This window comes from Hylaeus volcanicus, chromosome 3 (genome assembly GCF_026283585.1).
Source record: "Hylaeus volcanicus isolate JK05 chromosome 3, UHH_iyHylVolc1.0_haploid, whole genome shotgun sequence".
Classification (NCBI taxonomy): domain Eukaryota; kingdom Metazoa; phylum Arthropoda; class Insecta; order Hymenoptera; family Colletidae; genus Hylaeus; species Hylaeus volcanicus.
Window position 1 is genome coordinate 30,204,251 of NC_071978.1, and position 21,120 is coordinate 30,225,370.

A 21,120-nucleotide genomic window follows, 5' to 3' on the forward strand; every position below is an offset into this window, starting at 1 on the left:
TCATTTGTCTCGACAAGGACGAGCCTAGTAACTTTTATGATCTATACATTGGTATGTTGGTACAGACAGTCGCGATTTGTTACTATGCTCTCGAGGTAATTCAGGAAACGTAGGTAACAGCAGATATCTTTATAGCGTTAGTCACGGAAGCTCACTGGATACAATCGTACAAGTCGGTAATGGAGTCGGTAAGCAAGGTGTCTGTAGATTAAGGCGGTAACTAGTGATTTTATTCCGTATTTCCTCGGCAGATGGTTCTAGCAGGTATCGCTACGTAGAAATGCGCGAATTACGATGTGCATCAATTGCAAATAGTCTTCTCGAGAATATATTCAATCTTTTTTATTTGAAACGGAAGGATACATGATTATAAATAAACGTGAAAGATGATTTATTTTGTTGCAAGGTTGATGTATTTTGTAATTCAAACACAAAGTACATTGTCATTTAAGTTCCATTATTGTGATCATGTGTTCTTTCATTTATAATAAATAATCATCGTTAATGAAATAATTCGAAAAATTGCTTGGCATTTCTAGTGTTCGTGCGCATACTAAAATGTGAATTGATCACGTCTCGACTGGTTCATTGGGATCAATTTTTGCGAGGGATCGCCGTCAAACACAAAGGGCGCAATTACGGTGGTCGGTGGTGGATCGTCGCGTCCTGGATCCTCCAGCGAATCGCGTCGAATCGCGCGTCGCGAATATGCAAGCTCACCGTAGAGTGGTCAATTGTCGGCGGCGATATCGTGACGGATAGCTTTTGAGATTTACACGATGATAGCCTCCGTCCCCTTTCTTTCGCGGAACGACGAAACGGCCGAAGACACTTTCTTACCGTTAGCCACGATCTTATCTCCTTATTGATAGAATCCGCGAGGGGCGAGGAATTTTTAATTAGCTCGAAGCGCGTCGATTAAATCTTGTCGAGTAATTATGAGCAGGCGTCCCCGAGCAACCGAAGGATTCCTCTTCTTGCGTTATCAATTGCAACTAATTTTTAGGCGATTTCATTCGGCGATTACGCTGTGATCAAGGAATCGAAGCAACCCTTCGAGGTGATACTCTAAATAAATCAATCTTTAAATTTACACGTTCCTTTTACCACAGCTCCGCTTCGAAATAATTTCGTGCGACTTCCGTATAAAAATCATCGTATCCTCGAGCGCGCTAATTATATCATTTACAAATTATAGCCGAAACATTCGACGCGTTAATTACAAGAAATCAATGCAATAAAAGCTTGTTACCGAGACTGCGAATGTCGGTTGTTATTTTCATTTAGCCAGTCCTTAAACCGTAAATGGACATCCTTAACAGTTAAAAGTGGGATTCCGAAAATTGTGATCGGAAAGTACACGAATACGGAAGTATATAGCGAGCGCTGCGATTGAAGTTTCGCGAAGATAAGAGAAGCAGCGGACCTTTCGTTATTAGCGCGGCCGCGAGATAAAATCGCCAAACGGAGTTCGCTTTTAATTAATCGGAATCGCATCGATTACTTTCACTTAGGGTTCTCCCCGTGGCAATTATTTTTTTTTTTATATAAGCGCAACGAGTTCTGTTACTGTTACGTATTGTGTTTCGCAGTGCGAATGCCCGATTGAGCGATAAAGGCCATAGTTTCGATCGGGAACAGCTTCGTCGACGCTACTTCCACTTTGTTTGGTTTTTTGGTTCCTCGATTCGCCCAAGTTTTGTTCTTTTTCTAAGCGTGGATACGTTTAGTCTTCTTATTTGATCGCCGCTAACGTTCGATTTTATGTTTTGGGAAATCTTTTTCCTTGTTTTGGTTTAAATTTTCGAGGCAAAAAGTAAATTAATTATTAATGTATCAATTTTATGGTGTATTATGTTATATTGTATTGTATTGCTATGTGCTATGTACTATAATATACTACGCTATTCCATAATACATGATATTATATTACGTTAATGATTAATTTATTTCTCGAGTTACATGAATTATAAAGAGAAACTTAGATAATACTCTCGAGTAGTAAGAAACTGAAAATCTGTGTAATTTACACATACACAACCCGATCAAATATTCAGAATGACTTCAGCTTGACTTCAGCTTGACGCGAAATAATTTTGCAAATAACGTCTTATGTAAAGCGTGTCACCAAAAGAAAAACACGCTTTGAAATGTCACACGTAACTCGTGTCAAACATTTTATTGGCGATAGAACACGCGGATATAGTAAGGCAGTCAAGTTTCATAGCGTAATTGATTATTTCTCAACGATTCTATCCTACAGTTTGAAATGGTATTCAGAAATACAAAAATTTTCGTCAAGAATTGAAATCAATTTCTTCTCGTGTGTTTTAACACAGTGTAGTCCAGTATTTCGGGAATCCCAGGAAAGGGAGAAAATAGAATATTACTCTTTACTATAATTACTATAATTTCCCTTCCTTCTAGACTGTAAGACTACTAAACGCTGTGCATCCCTCAAGCTGATACCAGTCGTAATTAAAGAGTCTTGATTTGCAATTAAGGGCTCTGCTATTGATGATTCTTAACGACCTTTAACGCCTGGTCTGATAATTAACGTGTCTTAACTGATGGTTCAAGATTTACGATCTCTTCTTGCGCACCGATTCATAGTACAAGAATATAACATAACCTTTGTTTCTACTTTATTCCGAATTGAATCGAAAACGTTCGAGTCGATTTATATAAGTAAATGTGGTTTAAGAGTAAAAAATTGTGCATTTTGTTATTCCTTGGACGTTCAACATACAATTAAAGGCATACGTTTGACATACAATTAAAGACACAGAATTGATCCCACACCTACTAATAATATATTCTGTAAAATCTTATAATTATAATATCTTTGCTGTAAGTAAGCTGAACGTGGTTCGATTTCGCCAACAGAACGCAGAGACAGGCGCAGAAAAACAACGCTAGATAAATTAATATCCTGTCTCCTAGTCGGAACGATACCGATCTCTTTTTCGCGTTGTCACTGCTGTCGTCGGACGACGATCTCAAAAGGAACATGGGCGATCGAATATCTCACGTGGCGTGTCAGCCGGTTAGAAAGTCCGCTAGCTCGATCCTCGAAAATGTCTCTCATGTATTAATCATTCGTCTGCTCGCACGATTCTCTAACGACGTTGTTCGATTTCAATGAGCGCGCGTTCACATGCGCGTAACAAATAACGCGCGACCATATCCATCGAGCTTTCGTTGTACGAATTATGAACTAGTTTCTACGTCGTTTTCTTCATTTTATTAATTATTGACTTATCTTATGGTAAATCAGATCCTTCGTAGGAATATGTACTAAGCTGCGGAATTCGTAAATTCGGAGTTAGCTTCAGTTGTTTTTGTTTCAGAGGCATGTAACATAGGTTAAATGTTTTCTTTTTCTTTTTTTTTTAAAAAGTTCTTCCTTGCGTAATAATTACAAGGAATAAATTATCTGTCCTTCCACCGACCGTCCGCGTATTAAACCGTTAATAAATGATCATTGTTGATCTGGAACGGAGGTAAGGAAAACGACGCCAGGGCGCGGCACGCGGTTGAAATTAAAAGCCTCGGAGGGACGAGATTCGCGCGGGGCACGAAACGGCGTAATTTGCACGCGTGTCCCGTGTCATTGGCGACCAACCCTGATCATCGCGGTCGGGTAATGCACGGTAAATTCTGAACGATTATCTACGTGCCTGTCCGACCTTAAAATTGACTAATGTACGCCAAGTGTCGGCCGTGCGAGTCTGCACGAAGCTGGGCTGCAGGGACGCATGGTCGCCAGACGATTGTTGCAACAACTGTTGACCCCTTCGCGATTGTACGCGCACGGAATTTACGTCGTTTCCTTCACTTCGGCATACGTACATTTGTTTCCAAGTAAATATAATCAGATCGCGGGAAAGGAATTTAAAAAATAATATGATAAAAAAATAATAAATAATAAATAATGATTTTTGGTTATTCTTCTCGGTTATTTGATCGTATTAAGAGATCGAGTAACGCAGACTGAATAAAATTGCAAGTATTTAAAATTCCAAAAACGACTTTACTTTACATAACATATCTTCGTTATTTGAAATATTTCGAACTCTTCTAAGTTCAAATTGACTCAGAATAGAGGCCAACACAGGGTTAAGGCTCCTAACTCGAGGGTGCAAAGCGGAACGGAGATTCCTCGCGCGAAGATATCGAATTCCTTCGAAAGTTCAGCGAGGAATTTCAGCTCCTATGACACGTGGACACGCCACCCCCTCAATTTCACCCCTATCATTTCACTTTGCGGCTGGGCTCTGCTTGGCACGTGTAACGTCCAGGTCGAGGAAATCGTGCCGGTCGTCGCGAAAAAATGAGGAAATCGGTAATCGCCGGCAAGATCGTGCGAGACGATCGTTGACGGAACGTGCGTACACGCGATCAAATCACTGCTTCGAATTATCCTTCTCCCCCTTCAAACATCATCGACGTATTAGCGAGATCGCGTTACGCTAACGCTTGCTGGTACCTTGTCTATTTTATTTATAGTGGCCCAGAAGAATAATTGCATGAATTTTTTTTCAAGATAACTGCTTAGAAAGAAATAATTATCGAATGTCTGTACAACACCCTTTGGTGCTTCTTTAATACAGAAAAAAGAAAATGTTAACATTAGATATCATGACTATAGGCAGGTAATTGCCATAGGTAATATTATAGGTGTCCGTACCTCGAGAAGTTACAACGCGTATCATCTACACTTATCGCCACTGATAATATTAAATTCTAATGCTCCCAAGTCAACCTGTTGATCCAAAAACATTCGCCTACAACTTCCAACCAGAATTCTCCCGTAATCTCTCGTCTCCAAAGTTCGCGATTTTCACCCGAGGAATGCCATTTTCGCAGCACGGCGTCGTTTCCGTGAAACGGTCGGGCACAGTTGGTTCTTTTGCTCGCGAATTTTTTTCGACAGCGTCGTATCAGCCAGGCCAGACAAGGAAAAAGTCGTGGCTCTAACGTTCGAACCCGTTTGCCCTAGATTGCGCGCGCTTACGCACCGACACGCAGTCGAGATGCCTTCTGCGCACCCATACGCGCGCACGTACGCGTTATGAACGAAGGAACAAGGTGCGTTGGTCACTGGGGCGTTGACCTGGCTGGACCAAACGAGCGCGAGCCGAGCGGAATCTCGCCTCCAGGAGGATGAGAGGTGAAAGAGTCCGTTTTTTCGAATTGTTCTTCTGGGCTCCTCGCGTCCTCGTCGTCGAGTCGTCTCGAGTCCTCCTTCGTGGTTCCGCGGGGTTCTCGAAGTTCTAACGGGCACGATCGAGTTAAGCACCTTTCCGAACCAAAATCAAATTTCACAGAAGTAGATTTAAATTTGAAGTTGTAGCGAAAGTAGGAATATCGAAGTTATTCCTGAAAATAGGAATGCTGAAGTTCGGCTTTTTGTTTACCCTCCTTGTGTTTGTGCTTGTCCATGATGCTCCACAATTCTCTCGAATCTATAACGCACGTTTTATGCGCAGGGGATCTCGTTTTTTGCACTTGCTTCGTCGCAGAGGAAGCAAAACCAGTCTTCTTTAAACGATGGTATCTTCTGAAGTATCTTGCGAAGTTGACGGTGCATTCGAATAAGATTCTTCTCGTCTCTTACTTCGGCATTTTATCACCCCGAGTTTTTTTAAAATCGTTGAGATAAAATGCTCGATATAAAATTGTTACTTAATAATGGATATAAAATAAAATAACGACAAAATTATGGTATGAATCGTCTAAAAAAATTGCATTTCGAAAACAGATTCATTTGGAGAAATGTTCGTTATGCATATCTTTCACTAAATAAATAATCGAATTTTAACGAGTAAAAATGCATTTTAACTGCATTAAACGCTACGAATAAATTGCCATAGGTTGGTTTTATTCCTGACCCGCTGTTCCACCGAATTCCGTCCATTTTTGCCCGATCCCTTTTCCGCTTAATCCAACAATCAGCCGCCATTTGGTCAGTTTAGAAAGTATTTCGATAAATCATAGTTCGAGATACCCATCGAACTCGTGGGCTACCGGAACACGTAAAAATCCGAGCGACTCGTTAAAATCTCATTAAAAAGTTTTCGTGTTCGCGCGCGACCCGTAGCGTCCGTCAGCTTTCAGGGCTGGCAACGTAACCGAAACGTTATAATCGTTATCGGGGCTCGCCCCGGATGACGTAATTATTACCTCGAGTGAATCGAAAAAGCGTTAAGGAACCGATGGTTGATTATAGTGGGGCGTAATAGACGGCTTTTAAAAGTTTATTAAGTGGCCGATTGTGTGACTCGCGGGAATTCGGTCCGCGTGGAACTGGGTCAGCGAAGAAACGAAAGGAACGATTTTCAAAGGGCCCGCGCTTGGTTAAATGCGCGCTGGAATTGTCGGATGCCTTTTAAGGCGGACGAATCAGCGCCGAAAAGAGGGAATTATGGCTGTTTGACGTATCGAAATAGCGCGATTCGTTGCTGATGAAATTTAATTGGAAATGGTCGAAGGAGGGTTGAAAATGAAACGACGAGGAACGAAAATTTGTTGCGAGAAGATAAGCACGACGACGGAGAAATAATAAAAACATCAAATAGTCAAGAATACTTTGACGGTAATAATTCTACAGTATTTCTACAGTGTTACATTCTGAGTTTGCAATCACATAGTTCAACCGAACTCGTTTAAATACACCTTGCACGTTTTTTTCGGGCCAACATTTGCCACGAACGCCACCCGAAAATAATTCTAACCGGACCGAGCACGTTGCCCCGTGGCAAATACAACCGCGAGGAGTTTAATTTGCCGCGTTTTTTCCTCGTTTCGCCATTAATTCAATTAACCACGGGTCGTATCACTTTATTTAATGAGCGCCACGTAACAATACCGCGTTGTGGGAACACATTATCGAAGAATGCGCCGTGTCTACAGCATGCTCGACCGGCGCGGCGGTCTTCTTCTTTTCTTCTTTTCCTGTGTACGGTTATTCATGCGGTATTACGTTATGAACGATCAATGCAGGACCCTCGTTCTTCGATGCGTCAGCGTGCTCGTTTCGTGGCTCGCGATGGCCGATACAAACGGCGTGATCGTTGAATTTGTCAAGAGATCACTGCTCGTTCCGATGGGGACCACCGTAATGGCCGATTGTTGCCTGATCGGTGGACGTAGGAATTAAGCATTGCCTCTATTAACCGCGACGCTGGGTATATGTAAACTTGTGGCATAGGTGGATGATAATTGTGGTTGAATTTTGGAGTCATGCTCGAGGTACTCGACTCGAGGTCGAGTTTCTCTAACGAAAGGATTTGATTTTAGCACGAGTAGCACTCGAATAATCGTCGTGTTCATCCGCGACCAAATCGCAATTGCAGTCAGCAAGGCGGTCTCCAGTTGATAGGATCACCCTGTACACACTCGATCGTTGCGATTTTTGCATTGCTGAAGTTCGCGATCTTGCCCCGGAATTTATCGATCCTCCTAACGTTACACGCATCAGGGTAACCCGTTCCCATGGCGATACCTTGAATTTCTCTCGCGTAACAACGCGACCCCATAACTTGGCCGAGTAACAAGCTCGTTCCTCTATTATAAACACCGGTGCATCGGTGCGTCTTTAAATCTGCGTTCGAATCGTACACGAGGCAACCGCGACGTCGAGGATCCCGTCATCCTCGCTTGGACAGGATCACGAGGCCACTCATTGCGTCATTACATCAAGAATTATATCTAAGAAGGGGTTGTCTACGAATCCATCTACATCTTCCAAATCAATCTAAACTTAGCATTCGAGTTACTGGTAGATATCAGAAAAAAATGGCCTCGAGTGCAAAGGGTTAAATATCGACACAGTCTTCGGCACGAACTTGTAGGATGACCAAATAATTTCATCATCGAAAAACCGAAATCCTGAAGGGGCCTTTTGGAAAACCCTTGGCAGTTCAGCGAAGGATTGATCGCGAAAGCGAAGGAACCGATGTTACGTCCACGTGATCCATCGCACAGAAAGTCAGGCCCCTCGTTCGACCGGATGCTCCGTGGATGAGACGCGAGATTACGAGTTCGAGTGCGGAGGGAATAAGTTATAACAACGAGGAATCGAGGATACGTAACCAGGCCTCCGCCCTGGTGAATACGATATCGTGACAACGAGATTCTCATCCACGGCGTTACATCCACCTACCTCGCGGAACCGCTTCTCGATCGCGAAACCGCAAGTAAGGCCTCTACGGAATGGGCTCGGATGGATCCTGTGTGCCCTAATGGCCGAGTAGAATCGAATGCGCGCCGGGTCGTTTTCCTTTTCTCTCTCTCTCTCTCTTCTTCTGTTCGGGTCGTTTTGTTTTCCTCGGCCCCGAGTATCGATCGCCGCGAAGATCGTTTCTCTTATTCCGCGCGGAACAAAGGAGAAAGACGCTCGTTTGCGGGGAATATGTGTATTTACGGTTTTATAAAGGAATGCGTCGTTCCATGAGTGAACAGGAGGGGAGGTGGAATATCGTTCTGACTTCTGAAAATATTGTTGGGAATGATATACAGTCAGTTTCATAAGTATTCGTACTGTTACGCCGTGGAAAGTGTAGGAAGGATCCGTAAATCAATCCGGGTTTTCTTGACACTCACAGATTTATTTCTTGGGAGTTCCAAAAGCGGGAGTTCCAAACAGCGGTACAGACAAAATAGCAATCTTTTGCAATCTTTTACTACAAGAACGTTAAAATTTAACACTACACGAGAAATAGTTATTCGACAGTGAAATGAACGAATCGAATGAAAATTAAACAGCAATTATTCTCCTCGAGTACAGAAGACATTTCTATACCACTTTTTGGTCATCGCTAGAGTATCTAGATGTCACCAGGCCATAAGAATGACAGTTACCTGCCCAAGGAATGAAGAAACCAGATGCAAGAAGCTCCCCGAGGACATAAAACACGAAATAACTACAAATGATGTAACTACCGTTATCAGGAAGACACGCATGTGGAAGGCACCAAGCCCTGACCATGTACGTAACTTCTGGCACAAGCGATTCTCCTCAGCGCACGGGTACCTAACGAAACAGACAAATAGCGTCATTCAAAAGGCCTCATTTGTCCTCAGGGTTTCTCACAGAAGGCAAAACATAGATACCATCCGCGAATATCTCTCAAAACCTGACAAATTGCAGACGTATCACGTGTAGGTAGCTCCATTTTTTTCAAATTTTTCTCCTTATCGCACCACAAGGAAAAGGAATGTTTTAAATCCGTTATTAAGTTCTAACTTGAAAACCTTGTTCGAATATTAATATTACTGAACATATAGTAATATAGAAAGTTCTCTTCCAAGCTGTAAACTCTTCCTAAACTCTTTCTAAAGGATGATAGGTAAAGTGTTAAGTGCATCTAGCAATATATCATCGATCGTACGCTGCAACGCGGTGCGACGAGCGACCGCAACAATATAAAACACCCACGAGCGACGTCGTAGGTTAACTTGCAACAGAGAAGTCTAATGGCGTGATAAACGCACAATCACGCCATGGACAGCTGTATGCGACAAATTATTATTAATTGTCCTGGAATCTTTCATAGAAAGAGCTCGAGCTGACATCACAGCTTTATTCAGTGCTCGCGTTTGTCTTCGAATTTCGATGTAAAACAGTTTCAACAACGATTTGGTAGAAAATTGCCCGACCAATGGGCTCGATTCCGCAAGAATCGTGGCCGTCTTAGAAGCGAATCTCGCGATTCCAGTCTAATCGCGTGGTCGAAGACGTGATTGTAATAACAAATCTCAACAGGCCACGCCTATATGCCATTATCATTGGTCGGGGTACGGATAAGGAGCGAAATAGGAATGGTCGGGTCAGGCTGGTGATTGCAGTCGTAAAATCGAACCCAGCGACAAGCAATCGGCCAACGAATTAATTTCTGATAATCGGTGCTCGAGTTTATTTCTTCTTTTCGCAGGTCAATCTTTGTCTCGTAACAACTCTTAACTGGAAGCTTCTTATTATTTTCCCTCGATTAATTTATATGTTTACACAAGTTTTAAATACATGGAAATATTATGATTTAAACACACCAATTTTCTAATATATAGAAACATTATTGGTTCGGTAGGTTTAGCGTTAAACGACATTCGCGCGGGAAAATCGGGCGTCGATAAGCGGATACAGGTACACAGGAGGCGGTGGTGACGGTGCCATTTGTACAACAATATATTATCCCAGCCAGTATTGCGTCGTATCGTGCTGGTTGGATGGCTTTTACCATCAGGGATATTGTGCGGCACCCATACGTGGCCACACATTGTGCGACACGGCCGCCGCTATCTGCATCCGGCAGAGACACCCTTACAAGAGACGTGAAAATATGCTCAAAGATTTCTCTGGGGAACGTCAATGCATCTCGCGACCCCGTCGACGTATTCACAGATGCCCCCTATTATCGAGCAATCCTCCTCTAATCTGAAAAATGTATCTTCCTCGCGCGTTTAGCGTCGCGTGGATACGTTGGCTCCTTCAAAGAGAACATCTGCGTCGTTCCACGTTTTCTCACATTTTTGTCTACTCGGTCGTTGCGATATCGCGATGGGATAGAAAATATTGAAAATAAAACAGAGTTCTCCACTGTTTGGAAAAAAAATCGAATTCATCCACTAATGCAGTTTCATGCGCAGGCCCACGGAGAGTTCGAGATCTACCGATTTCTTTCGCACCTGTTCGATCGGTATCATTCCAAGCATATCGACGACGATTACACGCTCGTTGTCACGTGCACGTGTCAGCAGGCGATGCCAGGCGTTCAACCGCGCATCTGATCTGGTTACAGAAGAAATACTTAACAAATTGTCACGGCGTCGTATAAGGAAGGCATTTTACGAGTTTCGAATTGCTGAATTTCCAGCTGGGTGTACGTCCCTTTATTAGCAATTCCTAAGTGCTGCACGCGGTTTACGTCCCCGTATATCCTCATTTATGGGCCTCGTTTTATTCGACGTCTATTTTTATTCCAGTAACACATTGTAAATCAACGGCGCGGCGTTCCACTTTCATAGAAGCTCGAGCTCCGTCGGTCGTTCTACTCGAAAATTTTCATCGTTCACCTCGCGACCGAAAACTGTTCGTTACATAAATCGATTAACTCCAAAAAGTTCAGAAGCGCGATGAAATAATGTATCTACATTGTTTTATAAAATTCCCTTTGTAATATAAATTCAACAAAATATAATATTATTGATCCCTGTCATTCGGGAAAGTTATTATTATAAATATAAAAAGTTATGACTATACCGAGTACTTCGACATTCAAATTTAAGATTTTTGAAAAAATGATGTTAATCGATTTGTGCATCGGTTCACGTACTTTAGTTTTCGAAGAATTGTAAGAGGGTCTAAGTAAATAATGATTTTTTGTGGGAAGCGAGATCGGAATACCATCATGCTGGACAGGTGCGTGTAAAATGGTGAGAGGAACGGGGAGGAAGGGAGAGGGGGGGGGGGGTGAAGAGGTGATCTGTCTTGGTATGCCGGAGGGACCAGCCTCCTTTGGAAGTTTCGGATCCAAGGTCCGCTGTTGCCAGTCGCTATTCGTCTGACCCGAATATTTTTACTCGTTAAACGCTGATATTGATCGCGATAACGCGGACAACCGTATCTCGGGAGCCTTCATTGTTTCGGCAAATTGCAATTAAAATGGAACGGCGCGAAGCAGATAAATTGGGTACACGAGTTAGAAAATCGCAAAGCGTTTTAGCGAAATGTTGCGAACGTAAGAAATAATTCTTTCGGGGAAATATTAAATTGACTATCGAATATTAGAAAAAAAAAAATGAGAGCTCCCGCGGAATTTATTTTTGGTAAATTAATCGATGAATTTCTGGTGCTTCGTGAAACTTTTATTGAAATTAAACAGCGCAGAGCAGACAAATCGAGATACATAACGAGATAGAAGTACTGGAATTGGCTTGGTAATACATTTAAAAATATATTTTACTCGTATGATTACTCTGACAGAATATTTCTTGCGGAAATAAATTAATCTTTATGATTCTGATTTTTATGTTCTTTGAGTAAAAAATGTGGTGTTTGTATGTCTCAAGTTCTGTAGGGTTCGATAAGTAACGCAAAACCTGACGTTTCTTGTTAAGTTTATTTAAATAATTTAACGTTTCCAAAGACACTTCTAACCAGTTCGAATTGAATTTAACGATGCCAATAGTTTTGAGTGACACGTGATTCACGATCGCTTATGGATCAATCATTCCGCCATAAATCCATAGTTGAAACGATTACTGTCGTTTCGTTTGTTGGTTTTTGCGCGATTATTAATCGCGGCAAACGGCGAGGAACATGAAGTAACACAACAGCGTGTGCTCTAAGCGAGTTTATCGCGGTTTAAATTATACACCGCCGCTAACCGTTTCAGCAGAACATTCTTTCTTAATGAGCGACTTATTTCGCGTTCGCCGTTGCTCATATTTGGGTTAACGTATGGAGGAATGTTCCCCTATATGCGATCCTGTCGCAGGATACCGACATTTTTTCCACGACGCGGTCACATTATTCATAAAAGTATCGAACAGTCATAAACTTATATCATCATAAACTTATAATTTTGCGAAAATTAATTTTGTCCATTGCTCGTATCTATTTTAACAATTATTTAACGGACGATCATTAAGGGATATCGGTACTCAGCATGTCGTCGGTAATACTAGCTTACAATTTCCGTCGCCGAGGAATACGATTAATCGATGCAGATCAATCACCACGATGGCAACGATATATTTGCCTTGTAAAGAATTATCACGAACGCGGACACCACTGTAATTACGGAAGACTCGACCACGTACGTGTTCACGTGGGAAACTACGCTCTCGCGTTGGCATACTTTCGTAAACGCTACCCGTATCAATAATTACATCGATTTGATATTTTAACGATTTCCCGAATATCCCACATTCGACACGCTTCTCGAGTAAAGTATCAAAAATAACAATGAAGAACTCCCGTAAAATCAACTACCGTATTTTACGGACTATAAAATGCACATTTTTTCGTCGAAAAATTGCCTCCAAATTTCGGGTGTGTCTTATACTCGAAATTAATCTAAAAATGTCCAGTGCCTGATGTAAATAAAAATATTTCACTATATGATATCACTATATATATATTCACCTTCTCATCAATGCATTTCGTAAATTCTATATATTTCAAGAATCTAAAATAATGCATGTTTTAAATTTGACTTTCGACAGACCGTAGAACATGTTCAATGAACTAAAGAGAACCACACAACTCACCCAAAATATCCACCTCGTAAGAGCCATAGTTGCTCCGCATCGAAATAATCATTGATCGTCTCTCGAAGATCACGATCGCTGACGTTTAGCCGGCGTATCGAATCGCGGCGCCATTAGCGGCTTAAAAATCGCCTTCTCTCGTAACACTTCATTCTAAACGTGTTTGTTCTCTCAAATATAAACCGGTCGATCGAGTGTGGCGACTCCGCTGCGATTACGCGCGCCGATTCCGCGCATTACGTCGGGAATCCGTCGAAACGTGACACCAGGTTTCTACAAACGTAGACATTTTTCTTTTTTTTTTTTTCAATCCGACCCGTGCGACGCGTTTTAATAATACCTGATTCTCCGTAGGACGCGCCTGGTGACGCAATCTAGGAAACGACTGCTCGAACGCGAACCAATGATATTTCACCCACATTCGATAGCCTTCGATTCTGTTTCATGTATGTATGGAATGTGCATTTACATGCGACAAGTTACCGTTTCCTTCGTTCGATGGTGACGATCTTGCAGGGCAAATGGATAAAAGATATATTCGTGTCGCTTTTAATTGATTTACGAGTTCCGTATTGTTGAATCATATAAGAAGAAGAAAGAAAGAAAGAAAAAAGTTACATTAAAATAGAAACAAGTATAGCGCTTTGAGGCCCACTATGCCTATCCAACTCTGGTAAAAATAATCTCAGAAATCATAATACTACACAAGTGACATTCCAAATGAGCAGAACGGACTAACGCTACCTTTCCTCCTCATCGTTATTAAACACAATTTACCAGGAAACATTCGTTCACGTGGATTCTTCCAGTTGGAATCATCGAGCACGGATCGAAAACACACTGTAACCCTAACCGAAAAAGAAGTAGAGACTCGTGCGCGCAGCTCTACTTACTCGCGGGATGCTAATTGGAAGAGCAGCCAGCAAACGGAGGTAGCTCAAAGAAAGAGACGAGGAAAGCAAGGGTGGACGAAGGAGAGAGGACGCGAGACCGGTCCAACGCGATCTCTTAGTCGATCTCAACGTCGATCGAATCGTCGCGAACGGTCGTCGAACATCGCTGCTACCGATTTAAACGGTCGAGGTGTCGATGACTACTATCCCGCTTATGCACTTGCATAAACCACCGGGACGTAACGCAGGAAGGAGCTAACGAGCCGCGCGAGCTATAACGGGCGATGATGTCGTTGAGGATAGATCGATCGTAAGAACAGCGCTGAGGAAACTGAGAGTTTCATAGTAAATGCAAGTGATTTAGATGAGTAGTAGATGAGTTAGGAAATGTAAGATTACAAGTAGGGTATGAGAATCGCTGTGGATCATTTGTATTTGCTATTTGGAGGTGGTGGAGCTCTTATCACTTGGATTTTTAGTATTTTAACAGGTGATGATGTCACCGAGTCAACAATCTGATCCGTTATAAGCATAACAACGCTGAGACATTAACAATATTAAAAAAAATAAACTCTCGATCCAACACGTTCCAATCGATGAGACGACAAATGTAAGTTTGCAACTAGAGGAAGCAAGTTCCAGTAGATGAAGCGATATCAGCCACTTGGTGTTAACAAATCTCCTAACAATCTCTATCCATAATTCACATTTCATCAGCTCGTCATCGAGTCTAGGATCTGATCGATCGTCGCCTAACAGCGATGAAAGTAGCAAGTTACCGGTAACAAATAGATCCTTGAAATTGATCTATCCGTCGCTAGATGAGAAAGCATCTGCAAGTTTGCAAGCAGAGAAACCGAGGTTCGATAGATCGGTATCCATCTATATAGCTACTTGGAACTGACGGATCTCCCGGTAATTGGACTCTCGATAATTCATATTCAACTAATTTAGCAAGCACTTGTCGATGACACGGGATCCGTGGAGACGGACCAGTCGATGGCGGAAGCGTTTTAAGTTCAACACTTGTACCTATCCACCTTAAGAGCTGATGAGTCATTTGCGCAAGCACCGACTACTTTCAAATTATACTCGGCTTCAGTGAAAGTCAACAGAGGAAAGGCAACACGTGTTGCTGCGAATATAAAAATCGCCCATGAAACCAGACGCAAAGCCAATACCATCTAGCACTCGAACAGGAGAAATATCGAATCATGCATTCGAAGATGGATGGAATTCCTGCAGCGAAGGAATCATTTCATAATAGGGGTAGGTAATGTTTTCTGTAGCAATGTCAAGGTAGAAGCAAGTGAACACCTTTGAATTCAGCAACGCCTGCTGCACAGTAGAAACCTCATTCGTACCCAAACACTTTCGTCAACCAAAAAACTGGGTCTACACAATTGCCACGCATTCGATCCAAAGAAAAAACAAAGATACAAGTACCCAGTAAAGCTTAGTTCCGATTGTTCCGTCTATCATCGATACGTCTCGGGCGGTGAGACAGCAGAGCGGATGCTGTAGACAAAGAGGCGACACGCAGTCCACTCGGAGGCTGCGATCGAACGAAGACAGCATCGCTGCTGGTGGAGGGGAATTATCGAATGGTAAAGAGGAAGAGAAGTTTCAAAGAGTCAGCCAGGAGAGAGAGAGAGAGAGGAAGAGCGGAGAGTACAGCTGGTATCGGCGACGGTGTTCGCAAAGGTGGACGGAGCCGCGATGGTGATACCGATGCCATCGGCCGTGGTAGCGCACAGTGGTGGTGGACGTCGATGACTGGCGGTGGTGGTGGTCGAGTGAACGTCGATGGTGGTGGTGGTCCAGGGCCCCAACACTTGCTCTTAAGAGAGATTTGCCCCCTCCTGCCGCGGGCGGCGCCACTCGAGGAGATCCTTTCCTCTTTTCGCCTCTAGGCCATTCTCGAGAGGCGCGCGCGGCAACTCGGTGTCGCACGATCGGTCCTCGTCGACCTTCGACCAATACGCGCGCTTGTACGTGCCTGTACCAGCTTTTCCCGGGTGACTTTTCCGAAACTGACGCGACACGCGCTCACCTGGCTGAACTCGTGGCCGGTAACACGCCTGGCCCCGCGGCCGTCCTTGCCCCGACCTTCCCCTCCGCCCCCACGTGACACCGGTCGACCACGTGACTGCCATCGGCCGTCGGGATCTTCGGTCGTGGAACGTCAACATCCGTCGCACTGCCCCAGGGATCCTTCGACACTCTCGCCCGAGGATGTCTCAGCGTGGACGTTGATCGGGACCCTGTTACTGTTACGTAATCGGTGCTTCCGTGACGGGTTCCTGGACAAGCTGACGCGTGTTATCGTTCTTCCAGTGTTATCGATGTTCCAGGACTTGGAAATAGTTTCTTGGTAATATTGAGCAACCATCCATCGGACTAGTGACAGTTTACACGTTTCACTCCCCAGTTTGAAAACTCTTCGAGGGTTAAAGTTTCGATACTCTTCGTATCTGGTGCAAGTGCGTCGATGTTAACCACCGAATGGACGTTTCGTAGGTGGTCACCCGTTGCGCAAACAAATGACAGCGAACGCGCCGTTGTCACGTTTACAGAGGGTCTCGTAGAATGCGTTCAACGAACGCACCGGAGACAAGCGCGATCGCGAGTAAAAGAATACGAGGCACCTCCGTCGAGGAACAGGATCGTCGAGCCGCCATGCCGACAGGAAGTGCACGCGAGCCGATCGGTGCAATCTCGTTACCGATAGCCGTCCTGGAGTCTATTCCACGGTGAAATCAGGCCGTGTCTCGAGCGCCTAAGCTGAATGTGAGAACGGTAGCCGGCGAGGAACGTACAAACGAGCTCGCCACGTGACTGCTCGGAACTGGCTGCGTTTTTGCGTCGCTGTAGACCGTCTGGGTTCAGCTCCCCGCGATCTACCGCGTTTCAGTCGGAATCACCGACGAATATCTGAGATTCCGCGTGCTTTCGAGAGTGTCCTCGTTTCTCGAGACATTCGCAGTGTCCGCGACTTCGAAATTTTGCGGAGAACTGCGAACTTTCGATGCTTGATTCTTCGATGCAAGGGGAATATCATTTGCTCGAGCGTTTAAGGTGCGAAGGGATCGTTGATGCAATTTGGTGGGATTTAATTACGCGGGGAAGCCGCGTTATTAAGTTGGGAAGGGGACCGAGCCGAAAGAATTCAGGTTTCCTGCCGTCATCGATCAGCGAAACCGGTGGAAAGCCGGGAGACTTTAATGTCCGCGCAGGCGGGATCGTTTTACGTCTGGTTTCGAAGACTCGGCCGCTCGGGCGCGTTAAAAAACGATCGTTTCGCGAGGAAACCGCTTCATCGCGACGAAATACTGGTTCGTGCGAGCTCGAGGAATATTCCAGCTCGAACGGATCAAGGCAACGAGGGACTCTGAATTCTCTAATCTTCACGGTCGGATTGTGCTGAACTGGATAGAGCTCCACGTGCACCAGCGACGTGACAGTTGGATTGCGATTCTTGAGAACCGGATTGGCTAGAATCGTTCATCTCGACGGAATCAGTGCCGCAGAAATACTCGAGTTAAATTGGATTAATGAAAGCTGGAACTAAATACTCGTAGCTAGATTCTAGATGGAAGAATGTTTTGTGCTTCTTTGCAGATTGGTTAAAACTGCCTGTATCAATCCGCGTGGTCTCGACGGAATCACGAGTGTCTGCATTCGAGTTCAAACGAATCGATTTTACACTGCGAAGAGCATCTTCCACGTGTACCACCGTCATGATACTTGATATTCGTGGAATCACGAGTGTGTAAGGAATATTCGAGTTTAAATAGAACCATTCGAGTTGAAAGCAGGGACTGATTACCCGTACCTTTCCACCTAGAAGAGTGCATCGTCCACTTAAATCGCAGACCAGTGGAGCTTCTCTGAAGCATCCCGAAAGCATCGGAATTTCACTGAACACGAGCGTTGGGCAACAGGTGTTCGCGCCACCCTGGTCGTTCCAGCGACCTGCGCCGAAAGGAAAAAGAGGGTCAAGCTCGTTTGGAAAATTGGACGCGGTCCTGTTCGACGGCGAACGGGGACCGTTACCGAAGACACGGCTGATTCATCGGTCCATTGTCTTCGAGCGTGCTCGAGAGGATCCTCGGTCGATCGCGAATACTGTATCGTTGATCATCGTGCATCGCTCCGGTCGACGTTGCGTTCGCAAAGAGAAAGTGATTAATAATAAGGGCGTGTAAGAGTTCCGTGACGGAGGTTCGTGCGCGCGTGCAAGTGGAATATAGGAACCAGCGAACAGGTTGTTTACATGGTTCCGTTGCCGGAGAAACGGGAGAAAACGGAATCGAAGGGAGACTCTATGAACCTGCATCCGTACTCACTCGAACAGTGGAGGTGCCCCGTCGCCTCCTTTCGGCTGACACGCGGTGACCCGTCGAAGAAGAGGCGCGAACGTCCGCGAATTCCGGTGATCGAGGCAGCGTTCGCGGCAGCGCTAGGAAAAGTGGCTCATCATGTCCGTGCTCGAGGCTGGTGAAGCCGACAGAACGACCATGTCACCTCTGGACGAAGTCGTGTCCCCGACGAGCGTCGAGTCGGAACTGATGGTCACCGACATGTTGGACGAGCACGAGACCACGTTGAACGAGCACAGGGACGGCAAGCGAAAAAGAGACACGGACGGCGAAGAGCTCACGCCTAGGAAACTGCCGTCGCTGACGAGGAACAACAATGACGTGGGATTCGTTCTCGAGGAGAACGCCGACGACGATCTGCACGAGGACAGGGACGACGTAAGTTGGAGTTACTTTTTCTTTTCGAAGAAGGTTGTTGTTAATTTCGCATAATTTCAATACCAATATGTAACATATTAAGTGTATATTTTTATTTCACCACAATTTTTGTAACAATAGAGTCGCTACACCTTTTAGCTGAACGAAGGAAACGCTATCGCGCGGTTAAGCGAATTGAATCATGGAACACGATGTAACAAATGTAACATCGGTTAACTGTCAGAAAAACCAAAACCGCAGCATACAATAGCGTCGCGTGTAAAATGTAAACCCTTCTCTTAAAACTTGAATACACATAACCGAAACGTGACCACAGTGTCGAAGACCAAAATTAAAACGCACACGGTAGATACAACAGGCGAAGAAATTAATTCTGTGCTCTCCTATGGTAATGCTAGAAAATCATAGAACTTTCAATCTCAAAATCAAAATGTTGGCACTTTAACGTGACTAAATGGCTAGTGAACATTTTTATTTACTATTAGAGTTATAAGCAGTACTTTAACATAATTTAACGATTATATTTACGATAATATTATATCGATTTGAACGAACCATATGAATGAAAGGGCTAACCTAGAATTACAAATGTACGAACGTAAAGGCCCAGAATTAATTTCTACGCCAAATACTTCGTAATCGAAGTACAGTTTTCGCTAAACTTGCGACAGGCTCGCAACCGTGCGTTATCGTAAAACGAAACTGAAATCGCTGTTAACAGCGCTGGTAGGGGGTGACATTTTATTTCCCCCGTGGCAACTGTAATGACACGAAAGTCGAATATATCGAATGCCGTGACGAAACTTGAGAAGACACCACACCGCGGTAACGTTTCAATGACATTTATCCTCTTTTAAAGCGTACTCCATAACCCCTCTTCGACGGGCCCTGACTCTCAAACTACATTGCGTAGAAACTAAATTCTCACGTGGCAAGTGAAAGAGCAGCTGTCGGTCGAGGTGTCCGCCTACGCACGGGTTATACCTGTTTCGCTATCGCGAACGTATTCAACTCTGACACACGACAACAAATCAGGTGCTCGGATCCAGGACTATAATAAAACGAAGCTATTGGCGCGTCATCTTTACGGTCCAGGAAGCCCCGGCGAACGCGCGGAGGTCTCCTTATTTAGTGAGCGCCTTTTCGTTAACGTCGAACCAGACGGTCGCCGATAGGGATCTGTCGATTTACCTTAGAAATCTCGTTTTCACCGCGTTCGAATCGAATTATGGCGGCAATTGTTGTCCTCTCGCGGGTCTCCCAGGCCTTTATTTTAGCTCGTGATATGCTAAGGGTGTCGAAGCTGTTAAAAACCTCGATCTCGCCTGGCGATTGCCTTCAAGTCTGTGGCAAAGTTATCGCGGGACTTTTGTACTCTACCCTGGCGTCGAGAGGCTTTACTTGTAGACCGAAGTCATCGAGCACGTATTGGTATTCATTCCTACGCCGTTACGGCCCGGTGATTGCTGTCGTAAACCCAATATGATCTTTTGCCTACGAGCGTCCATTAAATACTTCCTCGGTAACAACAATAACCGAGGAAAAATTAAAAACAATATTCCTGCGTTTATTGCGCGGTCTGGGCGCGTTTCGACAATGCCGCGGGAAGCACCGACGCACCGAACAACCGTTGAACGAGACAAGGCGGTAAATCTCGGCTCCTCTAAAATTCCATTTTTATTCCTCGCTGCTCCTCGACGCCGTCATACTTTCCAAGCAAATTTCTCGCTAGCCATAAAATCCTCGAGGCTTTCCAAAACTACTTAACCCGACTGTTCGCTCCTAATGGCCGGGGTATATTATTCGCGCGCAGCCTCCATCGATCGACGCGGGATTTTGGTTTCTTCTTCGCTTTAGGTCCAGTCATGGATTTAATTGTGGATTGGTTCTTTTTGCATTTATTTTATTTTACACACTTGCCACCGTGTTTACAACCGCATATGTCGCAGCGTCCGCGACCAGGGAGTTACGCGTAGATCAGAGCGGTTGCATCGCGCATCACCACGCGGCTAATGGAATCTCTAATGGCGTACGTCGGATCGCTGAGATCGGCATCGAATCGGTCGTCAGTGGCCGAGGTAGATACAGGATAGCGCCAAGTCGCGTCTCAGGATCGCGCGTAGATTTTTCCTGAAACCCGTTTCCGTGACCTCGTGCTCGGTCTTGTATCCTACGACAATCCCGCTGCCTAC

At 44.4% G+C, this 21,120-nt stretch overlaps 1 protein-coding gene across 5 annotated transcripts in view; it reads left to right on the forward strand.

Moving 5' to 3' along the window:
* Positions 1–21,120, forward strand: part of LOC128874056 (transcription factor AP-2-epsilon) — a 189,937-nt gene that overhangs the window by 100,022 nt on the left and 68,795 nt on the right. The window contains exon 1 of one of the 5 annotated variants that reach the window (XM_054118313.1): positions 11,541–18,928. The exons of 3 other annotated variants lie outside the window; for them this stretch is intronic. In XM_054118313.1, coding sequence (XP_053974288.1) covers positions 18,650–18,928 — 279 coding nt within the window. In that variant the 5' untranslated portion in view covers positions 11,541–18,649. Of the gene's footprint in view, positions 1–11,540; positions 18,929–21,120 lie in introns of those variants that run through there. One more of the 5 variants, XM_054118314.1, reaches the window with a different exon arrangement.